At 53.2% G+C, this 18,397-nt stretch overlaps 1 protein-coding gene across 10 annotated transcripts in view; it reads left to right on the forward strand.

The window, feature by feature from the left end:
• FOXP4 (forkhead box P4) overlaps positions 1-17,945 on the forward strand; it is a 122,865-nt gene extending 104,920 nt beyond the window's left edge. For 8 of the 10 annotated variants that reach the window (XM_090026381.1, XM_090026377.1, XM_090026375.1 and 5 more), the window contains 4 exons: positions 5,190-5,311; positions 6,300-6,366; positions 6,957-7,147; positions 7,791-17,945. In XM_090026381.1, coding sequence (XP_089882507.1) covers positions 5,190-5,311; positions 6,300-6,366; positions 6,957-7,147; positions 7,791-7,935 — 525 coding nt within the window. In that variant the 3' untranslated portion in view covers positions 7,936-17,945. The remainder of the gene's footprint in view (positions 1-5,189; positions 5,312-6,299; positions 6,367-6,956; positions 7,148-7,790) is intronic. The other 2 variants (XM_090026383.1, XM_090026382.1) reach the window with 1 other exon arrangement.
• The last annotated feature ends 452 nt before the right edge of the window (positions 17,946-18,397 follow it).

The raw sequence follows: 18,397 nt of genomic DNA on the forward strand, positions 1-18,397 counted from the left end.
GTTGTGCCTTTCGCCTTTAATCAGGTCTTTGTTTGAAAGAGGAATCCCGTTTACTCACAGGAAGGGAGGAGGTGGGAGCACGCCAGCAGGGTCTGTCCAGCAGGTTTATCCATAAGCTGCCTGCAGAGGGGGGAGGAGAGGGAGTCATTTCTTTGCCAGATGGAGGGCATGGGTTCAAGGGCAGCAGTAGGGCCTAGGGTAGAGCAAGACCTGCATCCTTTGGGTCCTGTTTGGGAGGGAGCTGCAGCTGCTGGAGTGGCATCTCTCCAGCAAGGCATCGCAGGGATAGGCAGAAATGCGGCAGAGGCTGGAAGCCCGTTACCTGCTTGGCATAGAGCAAAATGAGAGGAAGTGCAAATGAAGGCTTGGAAAAATTCGACGTAGCCTGGTGCTGTGGGTAGGGCACAGGATGAAGAGCCAGGACGCCTGGGTTTTATTCCAGGCTCCGACACCGATTTGTTCGGTCACCTTGGGCACGTCCGTCAGTCTCTGTTTTCCCCTCCTGCCCATTGTCTGTTTAGATCGCTGCTTCTCATGCGGGGTGCCGCGGCAGCCTGGGGTGCCTTAAGATCCTTTTAAGAGGGTGATACGGTGTTAGCGCTGGTAGGTGTGCAAACATGACTCACAAGATTAAACCCAGAGATGTCAAACAGGAGCTCATGGGATGTAAAGCATTCGGCCCTGTTGTGGTCTTTCTGGGTTCCTTGCAACAGAAGAACTGCTCTCTGATTTTTCTGTAGTCAAAAAACAAGTGAAAACCAAGAGCTGGCATTTTCTGAGGGGTGCCTTGCATCTAAAAAGGCTGAGAAGCACTGCTTTAGATGTTAAGCTCCTTGGGGCACGATTTGTCTCTCACTGGATGTCTGTACATCTAGACCTTGATGGCACTGGTGTCTCCAGGTGAAGATGACCAGAGTTTGGGCCCAAATCAGCGAGCTTTCTGGTTTGGACACCTCTGAAATCTGAGGAAAGACTTTGTCTGGACTCAAGCCTCATGGATCTGGCCATGGATGTGCACCTCTTGGCTTAACCCTCATTTTAAGAAATGACTGTCCCCAGGGGAAGCAACCCGCCCCCAAGCATTCAGACTTTTCTACATGGAAACCCAAACCCCGCTCCTCAAAGCCACTTGGACTGAGTACCTGTCACCGGCATGTGCTGCTGTACCCAACTCTGATGAGCGATTGCCCGGGTAGGAGAGGAGCCTGCGTACAAAAGGAGCACCTGGCCATCCCATAGCCCTCAGGGCAGAAGGGTGGACCCCACAGTGGAGCTACACATGGCTTCATAGGAATGGCAGAGGCCTCCAGTATGCGAAGGGCAGGCCAGTAAAAGGCAGGGTGGATTTGCATCTTCTAGGCTAACCAAACTAGAGATAAGTATATATCTATAGATATATATATTACTACATTTTCGTGGGCTGAAACCTCCTGCATTAGATGCTGTGAGCACAAAGCTGTGTGTATGTGAGAGAGAGAGAAATGTGAATGCAAAAGCAGAAGGGGGGGTGTGTTGGGAGAGACAAACAGGCAGGTAATAAACCCATAAGAACAAGGGACTCACCAAAGCTACTCCAGGTCATGGGCTAAGAGTTCGTAGTCCCTGCTTAAGCCACACTTAGCACAGTCCAGTCTGTGGGTGATTTCTTGTCCCGGTATTGCCCGTTCAAATCAGTTCCTTGAGGTTTGCTGCCTGAGAGATCAGCAATGGAGGGTCCTTTCTAATGTCAGCGGCGGCCCCCTTGTTGCCAGAAGCCACCGCATCCGAGAGCCACGCTGTGATCTCAGCGGCACCGATGGAGACCATTTCCCACTTGCGTTTGCCTGGCTTGGGCAGGAGCGGGGACTGATTTACGTGCGAGAAACCAAATGCCAGGCCTCCATGCCAGCAGGTCGGGCTGGTAGCAAAGGGATCGGCGTGCAGCTTAGGGGAGATGGATTCGGTTCCCTGCCTCCTCACGATCTCTCTTGTGACCTTGACTTGGGTGAGGCGCTCATGGGCATCTGAGTGACGGAGGAGGCTGTGTGCACACTTGGAAGACATTACTGGTGTATGACTACTACGCTGGCGAGGGCGGTCGGGAATACCGCCTCTTCACACCCCTGATCTCCCTCGTTGTGCTGGCAAGTGTCTGTAGGGGAAAGGCGGTCTGGGCCGTGTTTCAGCACCGTAGGGCTTAAACTCTCTTGACTTGGCCTTAATCTCACTTCCAAAGGGCTGGGGGGGAATTTCCCATATTGCTTTGAAGCCTTGAAACATGTTACCCTTGGTGTGTCCCTGCCTTCTTTTCCCCGTCTGTAAACCAGAAAGAATAACCCTTCCTATATCCGGTGAATACAGGCTGTCTTGGGACAGGGCTGTCTCTGGTTTGGTGTATGTACAGCTCCTAGCACGAGGGAACACCGGTCTCAGCTAGGGCCTCTGACCTCCACAGTCTTGGTGAAAATGCCACAGAGCAGCCACTGACCCGGTACCCCTGAGAAGCAGCCTTACTGGGGGGACTGGGTGTGCCAGCATCGCTGGTGGCATCACGTCAGCACAAGCAGATAAACCTGTTCTGAGCTGGGGAAGAAATCACGCTTTGGTTTGTTTGGGGCTTTAAATGGGGGAAGAGGAAGAAAAAGTCCAATCTGATGCGTTTCCGGGAACCGTAACGCTTTCCAGCACGGGGCTTTCGTCCCTGTCTCTCCTTTTGCCTTGTTGTCTTGGCCAGCTTCTTTGTTTATACGGCCCCCGTTCGACCTTTTAAATTGCTGTTAATGTTTTAGCGTAACGAATTAGTCTCTCATCACGAATCAGGACTCGAAATAAAAAAAAAAAAAACCCTCCGAGGCCAACTTCCTGAAATTGGGGTCATTCTCATTTGCAAGGCAGAGAATCTGAGAACCTTAATGCAAGGAAATTTATTCAAAGGCAGAGCCCCGGCGTGATTAGGCCCTTTGTAATTATAGCTCGGAGAGATTCCACTCCAGCCTCCTGCCTCCCTCATGGATTAGCAAGTGAGTCGGAAAAATACACAGGATTTAATTAGAGGCAAATTAAAATTGGTAATGAAATAGGGGCAGTAGCAAATGGCAGGGAGTTGGAAGGGGAAAAGGGAGCCGGTCTCTCTCGGGGCTGCGCCGTCGGCCTACGTGTGCGTCTCTTTTTATTTTACATTTAGAAATGTAAAGATGGGGCGACGTCAAGAATAAAGGGAGGGAAAGGACCAAAAATAAATAAATAATGGCTCGCTTGGCGGCGCAGCTCCACGTTTTGCGGTGGACGAGGCTGCCTCGTGGATCTCAGCCCCTTCCCTGACCCTGTCTCGCCCTTCCTCGCACTTCCAGCCACCCCCTCGAGACTGAGCCGAGCAAAGCCCGGTGAAGGGGTGGACGGCTCCTATCCTGCTATCAGCTGATGCCCTTGGGTTCCCCTTGGCCCTACCGGGAGGTGATGCCAGCCAGTGCTTGCAGGGGAAGCCGGTAGTTTCTTGGGGAATAGATGGTGGATTCTCCTCGTGGTCAGGAGCCCGCGTAGGCACAAGCTGCTTGACGGAGAGGAGTGGAGCCGTCCCCACCCACCTGTGCCCTTCCCGCCTCGTTCTTCTCGTGGCAGGCATAATGTGCAGCCAGGTATCTTTGAGGGGGGAGAGGGATAGTGGAGGGAAGGAGGAGGGTGCGGTGGTTAAAGAGCGTTTGCTTGGGACTCCTTCCTCCACGACTTGCTTTCCGTGTGGCTTTGGACAAAGTGCCGCTTCCTTCTCTCTGCGCTTCCAGTCCCCACTGGGATACCGGCTCTGCCATAGCTCCCGAAAGAGCTGTAGGGAAAAGCGCATTACCAGGTCTGAAGTGTTCAGATGCAAGCACCTGTAAAAGTGGCTCAGATGAGGCTCCAAGACTGTGCTGAACGTATTAGGAGCCAGGGAATGTCAGCACACCCTGAAAAGAGATCTTGGATCTTGTCTCTTGGAGCCTGCTACTTCCTTGGGTTTCCTGTGACCTAAGGGCCATGAAGAAAGATGCTCCCTACAGTGGGCAGAGACCAGCAACTGCAGGAGGAGATGTGCAAAGCAATGACTGAGACCTTGTGCAGATCATCCTTGTCTTGAGTAACATTTGGGGCTTGGCAACTTGAGGATCAGTAATGGGATATGAAGTATAAGTCACCAATAACTCAAGTAATACCATTTTTGGTTTTCTGCTAGGTCCCTGGTAGGGCAGTGGCTATGCAAGTTGAATTAAGCAGCACCTTACTGTGGGCATGTTCCCCCCGCCCTGCCCCTGCGTACACGCAGTCTCTTCAGGGGAGGTGAAAGGCAGCACCAGGAAAGCCTGCACCGGCACTAGGGCTCACTCCCACACTGTTTACCAGTGCTACAGTCATGTAAAACCTACCTGCGTACCCCCGCCTCATCCCTGCTTGCAGGGCAAACCTCTCAGAGTTAAGGAGCACTCTTCCAGAGGTGTGGGCCGGCTCTGCGAGCACCGCAGGATGCCACATGCCCTACTCGTGGTGAGCGGGATGTTTTCAGATACGCTACCATGTGGCTCTGTTCGATCATGGCTCGTTAGAAAATGAGGGGGGGAAGGGACCTCACCAACCCCTGATCAAAGCAGGCCCACCCCCAACTAGATCATCCCCGCCAGGGCTTTGTCTAGCTGGGCCTCAAAAACCTCCAAGGATGGAGAGTCCACAACGTCTTTGGGTAACCTGTTTCTGCACTTTACTACCCTCCTAGTGAGAGTTTTTCCTAATATCCAGCCTAAACTTCCCCCTGCTGCAAATTGAGGCTACTGCTCCTTGTTCTGGCATCTGCCCCCACTGAGAACAGTCCAGCTCCATCCTCATCGTTACCACCCTTCGGGGAGTTCAAGGCTGCTATTAAATCCCCTTTCCGTCTTCTCTAGACTAAATAAGCCCAGTTCCCTTGACCTCTCCTCAGATATCATGTGCCCCAGCCCCGCAACCATGTGATTTGGTTCCAGCTTACAAGCCTGCCTTCCTGGATAGGAGGCGGGAGGCCGTAAGCATCCTCCCCCACCACTGCCTGTTGCTCATCTGCACGAGGGATGGGTTTCGGGGCTGTGAGGTTGCGGTGAGCAGCAGGGGAAGAGGAGCCAAATGGCTAACAGCAGGGTGGGAGGGCAGGGGGGCCTCAGCTGTGACCCTGTGCCCTGCTTTAGCTCTCCCCTCTCTTCTGCCTGCAGAATGCCGTGCGCCACAACCTGAGCCTGCACAAGTGCTTTGTGCGAGTGGAGAACGTCAAGGGAGCCGTCTGGACGGTCGACGAGAACGAGTACCAAAAGCGAAGGCCACCAAAGATGACAGGGTGGGTCTTGGTATTTTCTGCTTGCCCCGGAGCTGACCTGGCCGAGAAAATCGCCTCGTCAGGAGCTCCTCTGGGAAGGCAAAGTTTGGGGACCAGCTCACCTCTAAAGCAGTCACTCACTGGAGTTAGAGGGAATGAAAGACAGCCCCAGCCCTACAGCAGCTCTCTGGACACCTCCGCTACGCTCCTGATCTAGCCAATGCTCCCTCCAGTAATCTGTAAGCTAGCCGCATCTGGTAAACCTAAGGTGGACTTGAACTAGGAAGTCTAGATCAGAAATCTCCCCCTTCCTTCCCGTAAGGACATTCAGATCCAGGTTTGTGCCCCAACGCCTACGCTCAACAAAGTCTTTCAGTTAGACTGTGCATTGCCTGCTTGCACGCAGCCCCCCAGCCCAGGTCTACAGCTGGCCTGTAGGTGCCACAACTGCCCTCGTGCAGGCACGCCTGTCAGCGTGCAAGTGGAGCCTTCACCAATACACGTGCAACAGTATTCCATAGTGCAAGCCCATATGGGCACATGGTTGCTTCTCATGATGAGATCTGCATCCTGGAGGCACTGCCATTGCCTCTGGGGGAACGCTGTTGCCCAGAATCCTGACTGCTCATTTCTTTTGCCCCCTTTCTGGAGAAGGTAAAGGGACAAACGAGAGAGGAAAGGAAACAGGGCAAGGGGACAAGGGGCAGAGAAGAGATGCAGATAAAGAAAGGGATTGGAAAGAAGCTGACTGAAAAAGGTGGGAGGAAGAAAAACCTAAGAAAAAAGCATGGGGCTGGGGAGAGGTGATGCAGATGTGTCTGCTTTAGATCCCCATGCTTCATGCTTCCTCTGCCTCCCCAAGCATCTCCGCAGGAAGCACGGGGCTGTGAGGATGTTGGAGTAGGAGACTCTGACGCTGCCTTGCCCTCAGTGGGTAAACTCCCATCTCCTGCTTTTCCCAGGCCAGGAGTGTTAAGCAATGCCTCTTTTTGGTTTCTCTCTGCTGCAGGAGTCCAACCTTAGTCAAAAACATGATTTCAGGACTCGGTTACGGAGCACTTAATGCAAGTTACCAGGTAAGGCCTCTCCAGATGGTGCCAGCCTCTCCCCACCTTCTCCCTGCAGTGCAATAGCCCACACCACACCTTGTTTCTCAGCCCACCACAGCCTGCCTCCATGACGTGAAATCTTTGAGTGCAGCAGCAAATGCACCTGACAACCATGGGATGATTAATCTTACTATGGCCTTATCCCATAGGGTGAACCTCTGAGCAGTAACGCCAGTTGTCACATAGTCCCTTGCCCCAAGAATGCTAATTGATCCAGCTGGTTACCTTTCTCTTCAGTACCAGTGACTTGAAGAGCCCCAGCCCCAGGGAACAGGAGGTCTGGAGCTGCCTGATCTCTGTGATCAGGTTCTCGGCAACTTTGCCTATTGATAAGCTGAGCATCGGAGCCCACCCTGTCTTGTATCGCAAAAACATTGCCCCTTCTGTGCCTCACTTTCCCCTTCCTGGGTTCACCTTGAGTTGGGAGTAGTTGGGAGCAAAGGCAGATTGTGGCTGAGCCCAGTTTCCAGCTGACTTTTGTGTGGTTACAAATGTGCCTGGTCTCATGGGATCAGCCAGGGCTGCCTTGTGTACTGCTCCCATCATCACCCCACTAGTTGTCTTGTGTCTCCCTGGTGCAGGCTGCCCTGGCAGAGAGCAACTTCCCCCTCCTGAACAGCCCCACCATGATCAACACCAGCTCCACCAGCGGCATGCTCCACGTCGGCCACGATGACGTGAGCAGCACCGTGGAACAAGTCAACAGCAACGGCAGCAACAGCCCGCGACTTTCCCCGCAGCAGTACAGGTGAGCTGGCGCGTCGGCATCTCCTGGGTGCGTCTGCGGTGTTTAGAGGTAGTGATGCCTGGGCTAGGCCTGGGTCTGGTCAGCAGGCAAAGCTGCGGCGGAAGCGGGGAGACCCTGGTGACTCTTCTGAGACTGCCCAAACCACAAGTGTGGAAAGCGCTGCACTGTCTGGGTGGCACGGAGGTGATCGGTACCCCCTTAGGGCTCTGGTCGCTGACCTCGGAGCTGGAAGGCAGAGGTCCAAGGGGGTGCCCAGTGCCAGGGTTTTGCCTGAAGCTTGTATTTAGTGTGAATGAGCTGCCATAGCCTGATAAAGCATTTTAATGGACTGACAGGTGAATGGCAGTGACCTGATGGCCCTGCTCATGGGACTCCACACAGCCCATGCATCCCTCCACACCACCCTGGGCTGACTCAGAAGGGCAGTCCGGCCGTCGTGTGGCTGATGCCCACAAAGAAGCCATTTGTGGGGCTCGGGGGGCGCTGGTGCCTGTTGCACTGTGACCTCCAGCCGTCAGCGCAAAATGGCTCTTGGTTGCAGGCCCTGTTGATGTTGGCTGGATAGGCTCCGCACCCCATTCCCTAGCCCACCTCGATTCTTCAGCGTAGGCTTTAAACCGCAACCGCCCTTGTCCCCCTGCAGCCACCAAGTCCACGTTAAGGAAGAACCAGCTGAGGCCGAGGACGACAGCAGGCCCGTCTCTCTCATGGCCAGCACCAACCAGAATGTGATGATCCCCGACGACAGGGACCTGGAGGAGGAGCTGCCGGTGGAAGACTTGTCTTAAGGGCCCTCCCTCCTGTCCTGGGGGCAAGCACTTCCCCCCTGCCCGGTCAGAGACATGGCAACGGCTCCCACCTCCTCGAGGTGACCTTCAGCGTTAACCTGTTTCTTAAAGGCACTTCCACAAAGCAAGAGGGTTTCTTCAGTGCGACCTGTTGCTGACGGCACGTCCCTCCTCCCTCACCTTCCCCGTACCCGTCTCGGTGACTCTGACAGGCTCCCAGAGCGGGGGCCGCGCAGAGCAGCCAGGGAACGAGAGAGTGTTGAACCCCCACCCCCACCCCCCGGTTAGAGACTGGTGAACGAGGATGGTAGGTTGTTCCTATCCGAAAATTTTCTCCCTCCTTTCCCCACGCCCCCAACTCCGTGGCAAAAGGAAGACGGCTCCTGTCGCATCGGTTCTTTCTCAGTATTTTGCCGGGTCTCGGTCCACGCCTGGGCTGTTCCAGTGGGCTGCTTTGCACCGTGTGGTTGATCTTTTCCGTCACCGAGCCACGTTCTGCCCTCCAAGCCTCGCGCCCCCGTCAGCTTTCCCGGCGACGCCTCCCCGCTGCAAAGAATCAGCTGTGAAGTCAGAAGCCCGCCGATTGCCTCCCCTCTCCTCATTGCACTAGGAGAAACCTTGAACTCCCCCCTCCCTCATGCACGCCACCTCCAGATATCCTAGCAGCGGTGGGACACGAGACCTCTGCAGCGGCCTGGAAGTTCACCCCGTGCCCATCTTGGTTTGCTTCCTGGCTGGAGATGAAAAGCAACAGTTGGGCCCGTGGGAACTTGAGCCTGCTGTAACCTCGCGCAGCCCTGTTGCGCCGTAGCCTCCAGTGGGTCTTAGCGCCAAATACTAAACCACTTGGAGAACAGAGTAGCCAACCTGTGTTTGTCTCCCCTCCCTCACCCTGTCTGTTCCCAGTCCCGGCCTGCTCCGGGCGGCAGTGAGGTGGCGGTGGTCATGACCCGGTTGAACACAAATGCTTCACAGTAAGGGCAGACGCTCAAGACACAAAGAAGGGGGGGATGCCTTTCCCTTCCCCATCCCCTCCTGTGAAAATGTCGGGAGGCTGCCAGGGGCCCGGCTAAAAGCCAGTGCCTGGGCCCCAGAGAGCAAAACGGGGGGTCAAATGGGAGTTTGAGTGCGGGGAAAGACTCGAGCCCTTCTCTGCAGGATGCTGTACCTGACCATCCCCTGCCTACCCTCCATCCCCCTTTCGTCTCCCTGTCTGTGAAATGTTCTCACGGGGTGAACTGTAGAGCAGGGCCTCCGCCCGCCTTGTTGAGCCTTCCTCTGCCCTTCCCTGCTGCAGACACGTCAGGGAAGGGTAGAGCATGGAAGGTGTGTCTGGTGAGCTGTCCTCGCCCGGGTTGTCCGGCGAGTCCTGGTTTGTATTGGCATAGCTGACCCATGCCAACCAGCCGAATCAAAAGGAGGAAGAATGGGGCCTGGACAGGTTCTCTGAACTGAAGCAGAGCTTGAGCTGCCTTAGCTGACAGCGCAGATCCTAAAGCAATACATACTATAATGCCACTGCTGCAGCTTGGGAGGAGAGGACCCTTTGCTTCAGTAGCTCGTGAGTGTTAAGCAAGCCCCAGTCTCCCGGCTTGTGCAGCGCGGAGCCTGGAGTCCTGCCACCCTTCCCATGTTGGAGGCTCGGGTACAGAGTATTGTGAGCTAGTCGCAGTCATCCGCTTTTGAGCTCTTTCTTTCTTGTTTGTCACGATGGGAAGATACCAAATGATGTCTAGGGGTAGAAGGTCCGAACTTCAGGTGCACAGACGGGATGTTAATGCCAAAAAAAAAAAAAAAGCAACCAAACGTCACCCCCTTTTTTTTCCTCCCCTCTTGTTTTTGTCAGTCGTGTTTGTTACCTCACGTCGCACCCCGGGACGCAGCACACCCAAGGGCTTCCCTCTTTGCAGCAACCTGCCAAAGGTTTCTTTTGCTTGGCTTAGCCAAAGGGGCTCCCGGGAGCGGTGGGCGAGATGAAGCTCTGGTTACGGGGGTGGGTTCTCACGTTGAAAGATGGGCATGTTTTGAAAGGGTTTGGTCTCTCGCTAGGTCATCCCAGTGGGTCTTCTCTAGCCTTTGCCCAGTCCTTTGTGACTTCTGCAAGCCTCGGTGTTGAGCACAGCGCAAGAGCTCGCACTCATCGCTGGCGCGCACAAAGCAACTCTTGCCTCTTCTCTCCACACAGCCCTTGCCTTCGCTCCCTTTCCCATCCCAAAGGCAAACGGCAAAGAAAACCTGGAGAAAACCCGACAGACGTTCAGCATCTCCCGCTTGTACTATGGTTCCCCGTGGTGTGGGTGGGCTGACGTTCGGCCACCAGCCATAAAGGGGTGTCCCTGGGGTGATGGTGGCCCCAGGCTGCTCAGATCCAAGCATTCCCACAGCAACGCCTCCAGAAACCTCTCCCCATCCCCAGTACATCTCCATGGGGCTGAAAGCTGTCCCCGCTATTTACCCACCCAGCCCAGCTCTAAGGACTAGCAGCAAATACCTGGGTGCTCCCTGGAAGTCGGGCCTCATTTCTCTTTGCAGTTTCCCCTTTAAGTATGCCAGATGGAGGCTCAGTTCAACAGCGGAGTCTGCAGCACAGGTTGTGCAGGGGAAGGAGTTGGGGCCAAGGGAGGGGAAGGCACTTGGGGGATTGATTTAGGGTCTCAGGAAGGAAGTGGGTTGGGACACAGGCCCATCTTCCGCTCAGGCAGCAGCTCCATAACGTTGCCTGGTGCTTTCAGATCCGTGGGGTGACATGGCACTAAGGGGGCAGGGAGAGAAGCGTGGCAGGCCCTCAGCTGGGATAGCTCCCAGCAGGGGCTGTCCCTTGCTGAGGACTCGGTGTTGGGATCCTTAGGGCAGCATGTGCGCTGGGTGCCTTAGAGCTTGCAGGTGCCCCTTCCTTTCTGGCTACCTCCTGAGCCTGCTCACAGGCCCTTAGCTGCGGTCAGCGAGTGGCATCTCATCCCATGCTGTCAGCAGAGCCCAGAGCAGATAGCTCCAAAAGAGGCTTCCCAATCAGGTTTGGCCTGACGATCCTTCCTGTTAAATCCCATCTGAGGATCATCTTCCTCTTCCCTCTCAGATGGTGCCCAGAGCCTCAGGGTCCCCCTGTCCATTGCCAGCCCACCCAGACTCTCTCCCAGATCCCAGAATGACTAGTCTGGAGGGGGGCAGAGGCGTCACTGCAGAGCAGTGCTAGGAGTTTGCGCCCACTGCATCCCCTGCCGGGCCATGGGCAGAAGGCAAGGTTGGGGCCAGACCCCTTCTATGAGAAGCTGTTTGTTGCAGTCCTCCAAAAGGAAAGGTCTATATAACAGCTAAGTAGTGTAGCCCCTACACTGCTGGCCTGGCAGCCTGTGCTTGCTCAAAAGTATTTCATTGTTCAGCATCAGCCCATAGTTTAACCCAGCTGCTGGGTGAGGCTCCCAGGTCTTCGAAGTCTTGAAAGGCGTTTTGAGTTCGGAGGTGGTTGCGTTCCCTGTGAAAATGGCTCTTCCTTCGCCCGGATTTCCTTGTGCTCCCCGTTCCTTCAGTTCTGCCTCCTGTAGAGCCAGGCCCTGACTACTTTGCAACAGGGATTTCTTCTGTCTGGACCAAGTTGGGGATGAGGGGAAGGAAGAGCAACCTCTTCCCAGTATTGCAGCTGCAAGAGCTGAGTCGCACGGAGTCGGTCGGCAGTCGGCACTGCTGCCAGCACGCACAGCTTCGGTTCCCCAGAGCCCACGCTAGATGTCTCCACCGAACATGCCTTTCCCCCGCTTCTCACTTGTGTGTGTCTGAGGCCGCGGGAAAGTTCAGTCTTCCTGGGAGGTAAAATGTGAGGTTTAAAGGGAAAGAGCCCTTCATTGAGATGAGGGAAGGGAGAGGAGGAGAAGCAAAGGCAGCTGCGGCAAGTGGCAGAAGGCAATAGCAAATGTAACTTGGTCTCTGGATGGCTGTTTGGAAAACGGGGGGGGGGGGACCAGATAGCCACACACATCAGCAAAAGGGAGGAAGGATGGGGTCTGGGCTCTTCCTCTACCTCCCAAACCGGTGGTGAGGTGCAGGAGCTGGGAATAAAACCAGAACTTTGCTCCTGGTCTTCCCAGCGTAGCTGGACCGCAGGTGGATCCCAGAGGCAGCAACCAGGCAGGGATACCGCCCCTGTTCTCAGAGCTCCTCTGCACCATCCCGCCTTGCCTCTTCTCTACCCAAGTTCACGCTGGTGCCGCCTCGAGACTGTTTTGCATTTGGCTTAACTGTTGACCAAAGAATTTTCTTAGGCCAGAAGCATAAACCAAAACATTTTGCTTAACCTGTGCATGTGCATATGCACGACGGCTTTATTCTGTTCTCTCCCTGCCAGCCAAAAAGAGAAGCCCATCAGGACTTTTCCCCAGAGGTCGGTTCCTTTCTAAGTTATTGTTTGAAACCAAAGTTTACAGGCGCTTTTTGTACACATGGATGAAGGTAGACCAAACTTAATGCTTTAGTGCTCTGCAGTAACAAAGCTCGCGCTAGGGGCGAGCAGGGGTTGGAGACGTCTGTCTCCAGAGTTTCTTTGCATCTCGCGTCCCTCGGCCTCTTTCCTGCGGGAGCTCTTATCCCCCCCCCCCCCCATCTTATTTCAGCCTCAGACCCCCACTCCATTGCATTCACTATACAAATCTAAATCTTGCACTGGGGACCTTGTTCTGTTTTAGGGGACTGTAGCTGCTCCTTGATTTCATAAAGGGCTTCCCCCGTTCTTTGTCCCCAGAAGTATTAGAGTCCCTTCCTCTCTTTGCCTTTGCTCCGTAGCAGAGATTCCTCTTTGCTCCGGCACCCAAATGTGCAGATCCTCTTGAGGATACAGCCAGCCTCCTAAGTATTTGAGTTTGCAAAGAGGAATAGGATGCCGAGTGCTACGTTAGATGCACTGACCACTTGGGTGCTTTATCAGCTGCGTGCACTGGGGCTGGAAGCTTGTAAATTGTGGGCATCTTCCAGGATGAGCCAAAGTCGTAGCGCAGTCGCGTTCACTTTGGCGTGGCTATCTCCTTCCTGGTTTTAAGCGCCCTGCCTGGTACAACGTGTGTTCGTCAGGCATCCGCAGGTGCCGCTATGGACGTGGGCTGCCAGTATTACCGTGGTGTCTCTCGGTACTGTACAGTCAGGATCATGAGGGTTTGACTTGTTCACTGTCCCTACCTGAGGAAGCCGTCTCTCTTCGGAAATATAATTGTCTCTGTTCAAACCAAAACCTCTGCCTCGCTGTCTGGGTTTGTTAACTCCAAGAGTCAAGGGGATGGGAGCACGTGTTGTTGAAACCTTCGGGGCCATCACCCACGTTGTAAGCCATCAGGAGAGGTTCAGACCGGCAGGGTGGGAGCAGTCGTGGATGCGTTCTGCCTCTTGAGCGGAGATGCCGACGCTTTATCTTAGTGACGTGGCTGTATTGGGATTTTGTGAGGAGCCTTAAGGCCCGATCCAAAGCCCCGATGCATCTTGTGAATTCAAACAGGCTGTGGGTCATGCCCTTCGTCGGACTGAAATGGAAACAATCTTCAGTCACTGTTAACATTCAGAGGTATAAAGTGGGTGCTCCAGGTCAGCTTCAACTCATGCCAAGGACCTGTCCTCATCACAGAAGTCAACACAGAGCAGTCCTCTAGCATCAGGTCCATTCTTGGGCTCCAATCCTACTGCATTTGAAATCAGTGGGAGTTGTCCTGAACGGACTTCATGTTTGCAGGCAGATGTTCCTAGAAAGTAAAAACTCCTTTGTGATGGACCGCGGAGAAATCGGATGCAAAGCTTGGTTCATTGTGAGACCCCCTAGCTTGCAATACCAGGGATGTGTCATTCTGACTATAGCTGGCTAGCTTTACAACACATTAGATGAAGAGGAGGAAAAAAAACCCTCCACTCACTCACTGCCTCGGAGACGGAAGTCAGTGTTTTATTACCAAGTTACTTAAAGTCGTAAGTGGAGTTTGCGTGCGTGTCTCTGGGGGTTCATGCCCCAGGTCTCTCCCGTCACAACTCCCTGCTTTCAGTCTACTGATAACCCGACTTGTGTGTGGTACGCCGGCTCGGTGTGGGGCCAGAGCAGTCTGGTGTGCGTGTGGGGTGGGAAAACCCCAGCCGAAAAGCGGATGTACTCTGGGAGCGTGAGGCATTTTCCCAGCCGCAGCAGACTCTTCTCTTTCTTCCCACTTTGTTTGCTTTTATTTTAAATGACCACACATCCCCCATGAGTGACTTCTTCTCATGGCACGGTCTCCATGTCTCGTGTCACTCCTTGTAGTATTCCACCGTGCCACCGCTGCGTGGCTGTCCCCACAGACTGGATATGCCCCAGAGCCAGCTGAAGTCTTTGGTATTTGGGTTTTTGGTTACTTCTAAGGAGAGTATTTTGTAAGAGGGTGCACACGAGCAGTGCCTAGGTCGCGTTGAAAAAAACCCAGCTTCCATGTGGCCTCAAGGGTTTGCTTGCAGAGACTTAGTGGCAAGGTCTGACCTCTGAACAGACCCATGTGTTACGCTGCAGGCTGAGATTTCCTGCCCTGCCACCCAATAAATGCAGCTTGATCTGGAATCTCACATTGCAGCTGGATGTTAGCAAGCCACCTCTGTGTCGCAGGATACAGATTTCCTGGCAAAGAGTCACCGGGATTGTACGCGAGCGTGCATCGTGAAGGGATACAGCTTGGCAAAAAAAAATTGGTGTTTAGGAAACAGCGTGGTTTATGAGTCTCTTCCTGCATCCCGCTTCTTTAAATGACTAAACTTGTAAAAGGGGTTTAAAACTCTTAATGCCTTTTGCTCACTGTTGATATGGTTTGTTTGTTTTCTTCTGCACTTTTCCTTTTGAGAGTGAAACCGGCCTGTTTGGTGTTAAGAAAATATCTTGAATGCTCCACTTGCAAAACCGCACGTGCACAGACAAGCACTTAGGTTCATAGTGAGGTTCACTTCGTAGCTTGGATGCTGGGTTTCTCGGAGGAATAACCCACCCCAGTAATCCCACCCAGAACCAGTGGGAGCTGCCCTGCGTCTGAAAATCTGACCCACAACCAAATGAAAATCAGCCGGCAACCAAAATATGAAAAACTGATGCCACTGCTTTCAGGGTTGACTGCATTGGGAAAGAATATGTGCTAGTTAGGATGGCTTAGCTCCTGTTATAGGCAAAGATGGTTGTCTTGAAGTGCCAGCTGGTGTCATTTGGCATGGCTCCAGGGCTCACTTGCGATCAGAGAGTCAGGACGCACGTCTGTCTGCACAGACAGCCAGACTGACATCAGGGACACCAGTGACATCCAGTGCGGTCTGCGGGGTTCCATCAGCACGAGAGAGGGGTCTTGGGTCCTAAGGGTCCTACTTCATGTTAACTCTCCAAAGACGTCTTTGCCAGCGTAGACCAGTGCCCCTCAAGTAAGCAACACTCAGCCATAGTAATGGCGTGAGAAGTGCTCCCTTACTCTTTAGAATAAATGAGATCCATCCAGAGATGCGCATAAAGCATAGGGAACACCACGTCCCTCTTCTCTGCCATGCAACTGGGTATAAAGCTCTCACTTCCTCTGCTGAAGCCTGTCCATCCTGGTGTTATCCTTGTGTTTCAGCAAAAGCATTAGCCCGATCCTGAAATTTCACAGCCTAAGCCTTGACACCAGCACCTCTTACCATACTGGGTAAGCCAAATAGTTCCCTGCTGTCCTCAGTAGATGGATCACACTGCTTCTTAAAATATACACCTGTACGCCAATGCATGTGTCAAACGCATACAAACACACGTGCACGCACACAGCTGTCTAGAGGACGTGGATGAGAATGATGTTACAGAAAGAAAAGACTGTTTATTTGTGCTCCTTCCTCCTCTGCTCCTGAAATGTGATGTCTTTGATGCTTTTTTGCAATTCCTTATCCCTGGCTCAGAAGAGCGCCGTAGAAATGTATATTTAAATAGATGTGATTTGTTTTGAATTGTGCCCACGTTTGGAAGGTCAGACAGCTCTGAGCTTACCCCTTGTCCATCTCCGGCCAGCCGAGAAACGTGAAGCGCCTGTGCCACGTTAAATGAATCCAGTTTGACACTCAGGGGTAAATGTAGCTCATTCTCTTTGGTGCCTGGCGTGGCTTTTCCTGTTTATGTATACTTACAGTACAGTCCTGTAGAGACCACCTCATGGCTTCCTCTGCTTTCAGCCGAACGACGTACCGTACTTATGTGGGGGGCGCGTTTCTTATTTTCACCCATTGCATTTTTTTTTAACGGTTGTGTACTTTACCTCAATAACGCGTCTAACGTGGAAGGGAGGGGGAAGGATAAAGGACCAAAAGCGGTATGTGGCAGAAAGGTGTATGTCTGTATATATTGAGATATATATACACTGGTTTTAAACCTACTAACACGAGTGCTTTTTCTTTTCCATTGTTGGGTCCTTTAGCGCTCATTGCAATATTCTGGGCAGGAAAACATCCCAGGAGGCTTCTGGCTCCTTTCTCGGAGCTGGGGAGTTGTTCTGCTGCATCCCACTGACTTTCCATGGAGTTTCTTCGCTCTGTCACTATGCCTTGGGTTTTGTGCTTTTTTTTTTTTTTTCTTCTTCTTCTTCCTTTTGTGTGTAGTTAGTATTGGTAGAGGTGCAGGAGAGGGGAGGCAGAGACAAACCAGAACAAAAAGGGAACCGGCATCCCAATCTAATCCTTTCCAATCTGTGCTGCTTTGGAAGGACAAAGAGGTGGAAGGCGGGGAGTTGCGACAAAAGCAGCGGTAGTCGAATTAAACCAAAGGTTCTGTTTTGTTTACATGGGTATCCAATGTCACCATTTTAATTATTATTAATGTTGTTGTTGTTGTTGTTTTTTCCTTGGAAGCTTTGTGGAAGTTTAGAGCCGGGGCAAAGCTGTGGCTGGACAGGGCGGCTGGATTACGAGCTGCCCACCGAGTCCCCAGGTTTGGCCCGCTATGACCGTAGGTGCCGTCGGCAAAGTGCGGCTCACCAGCGGGCGTTCGGGTGTTGAGCGCTCGGAGGGAGGGTGGCGCTGGCTTGGCGGGGTGGCAGAATGGGGTTACCCGGGAAAAGCAGGAAGTGGAGCAGAGCCGGAACTGGTGGTCCCAGGGGTTTGCTGATCTAGGAAACTCTCCGTGAAATTATCGGCAAAGGATTGTTCCCCCACTGCCCCCGCGCACCTCTCCGTTCGCCTTCGGCACCAGTCAGAGCGCTGCCTCTCTGGCCACCACACAACCTAGGCAATAGTCTTCCAAATCTCTCACTGAATCTCAGGTGGCGGGAACCCCCCAAAACGCACGACTATAGTGACTTCTAATCCATATCGGCTTAGCTCGTCCACCATGCCACCCAGCCCCGACGTGGCTTCCTAGCGTGGGTATGTGGAAGGAGGAGAGGGAGTGTTAAGCGCATCCCAGGCCGGCCTGAGCTCACGTTTGCGGTACTCGCTGCCGTCAGCTGGCTCCCAGCTCTGAGCACGCTTGGTTGCAAAGGGACTTTGCTCTCCCTGCTCACGCTCCCCAGGCTTGGGACAAGGTGGAGGTCTGTGTCCGAAGAAACTGTTCCCGCTTTCCAAGTTTGAACCAAACTCCCGTGCGAGCTTCATGCTCGGCAACTTCTCCCCTCCGCGATTCTGACCCTTGAGACTGTTTCTCTTCCCTCGTGGTTCGGAGGGAGGCACAGGGGGAAGGTTTAGACCTCCAGGAACTTTATAATTTTATTTTATTTTTTTTTGTCTGGCATTTGTCCGCCTAACGATCAGATCCTTCAGGAGGTGGAAGGTGGGAAGCGTGTGTGAAGGGGGGGGAAGGGAAGGTGGGGGGAGGATGTGTATAAACCTTGACCTTTTCTCTCCCCCCGTCCCCATCACTGCCATAGCCCCATGCTGTATAAAGGAAATAGCATTGCTGTGTATTTGTACTCTGAACTTCCGTGTGTCTGCTTTGGCAGACGGTAAACCCTTGTACAGTAGAACTAGCTGCATGTAATCTGTATGGACAATGGCATTATAAAATGCAATAAAATAAATTACCTATCCTGCTGTTGTGCTGCCTGTTATTTTTTCACCTCCCTCTTTCTCTCTGTTCGTGGGGATGGTGGGCAGGGGGTATAAATGCCAGCTTGGTCATCGAGGAGGAAGAAAATGACTCCTCCTGGTCTTTTCAGTGTTTAAAGTTATTTCTGGTTGGATGTCATAGTAAGGCCTTAAAAACTCAGGCATTTGGTAATCACCCCTGCTGCTTACATGTGCAGGACAATATGTACCTCTAATGCTGCCAACCAGAGAGATGAGGTTTGCCTCTCCAGTACCGCTGGATGGTCTGCATCCATCTCAAAGCCACGCAGGCTAGAGATAAGGGAAGGTGCATCTCCTTGAGCTTAAATCAAGATTGTTCCCTGCAGGACACTGCTGTGTCTTGCTTCCCACCACCTCCTAAAGGTGCTTCCTCCTTGGCCTATCACTAAGGTCACAATCCTTAGCTTACCTG

This window comes from Crocodylus siamensis, chromosome 13, assembly GCF_052110815.1.
Source record: "Crocodylus siamensis isolate JL-2025a chromosome 13, ASM5211081v1, whole genome shotgun sequence".
Lineage (NCBI taxonomy): Eukaryota > Metazoa > Chordata > Crocodylia > Crocodylidae > Crocodylus > Crocodylus siamensis.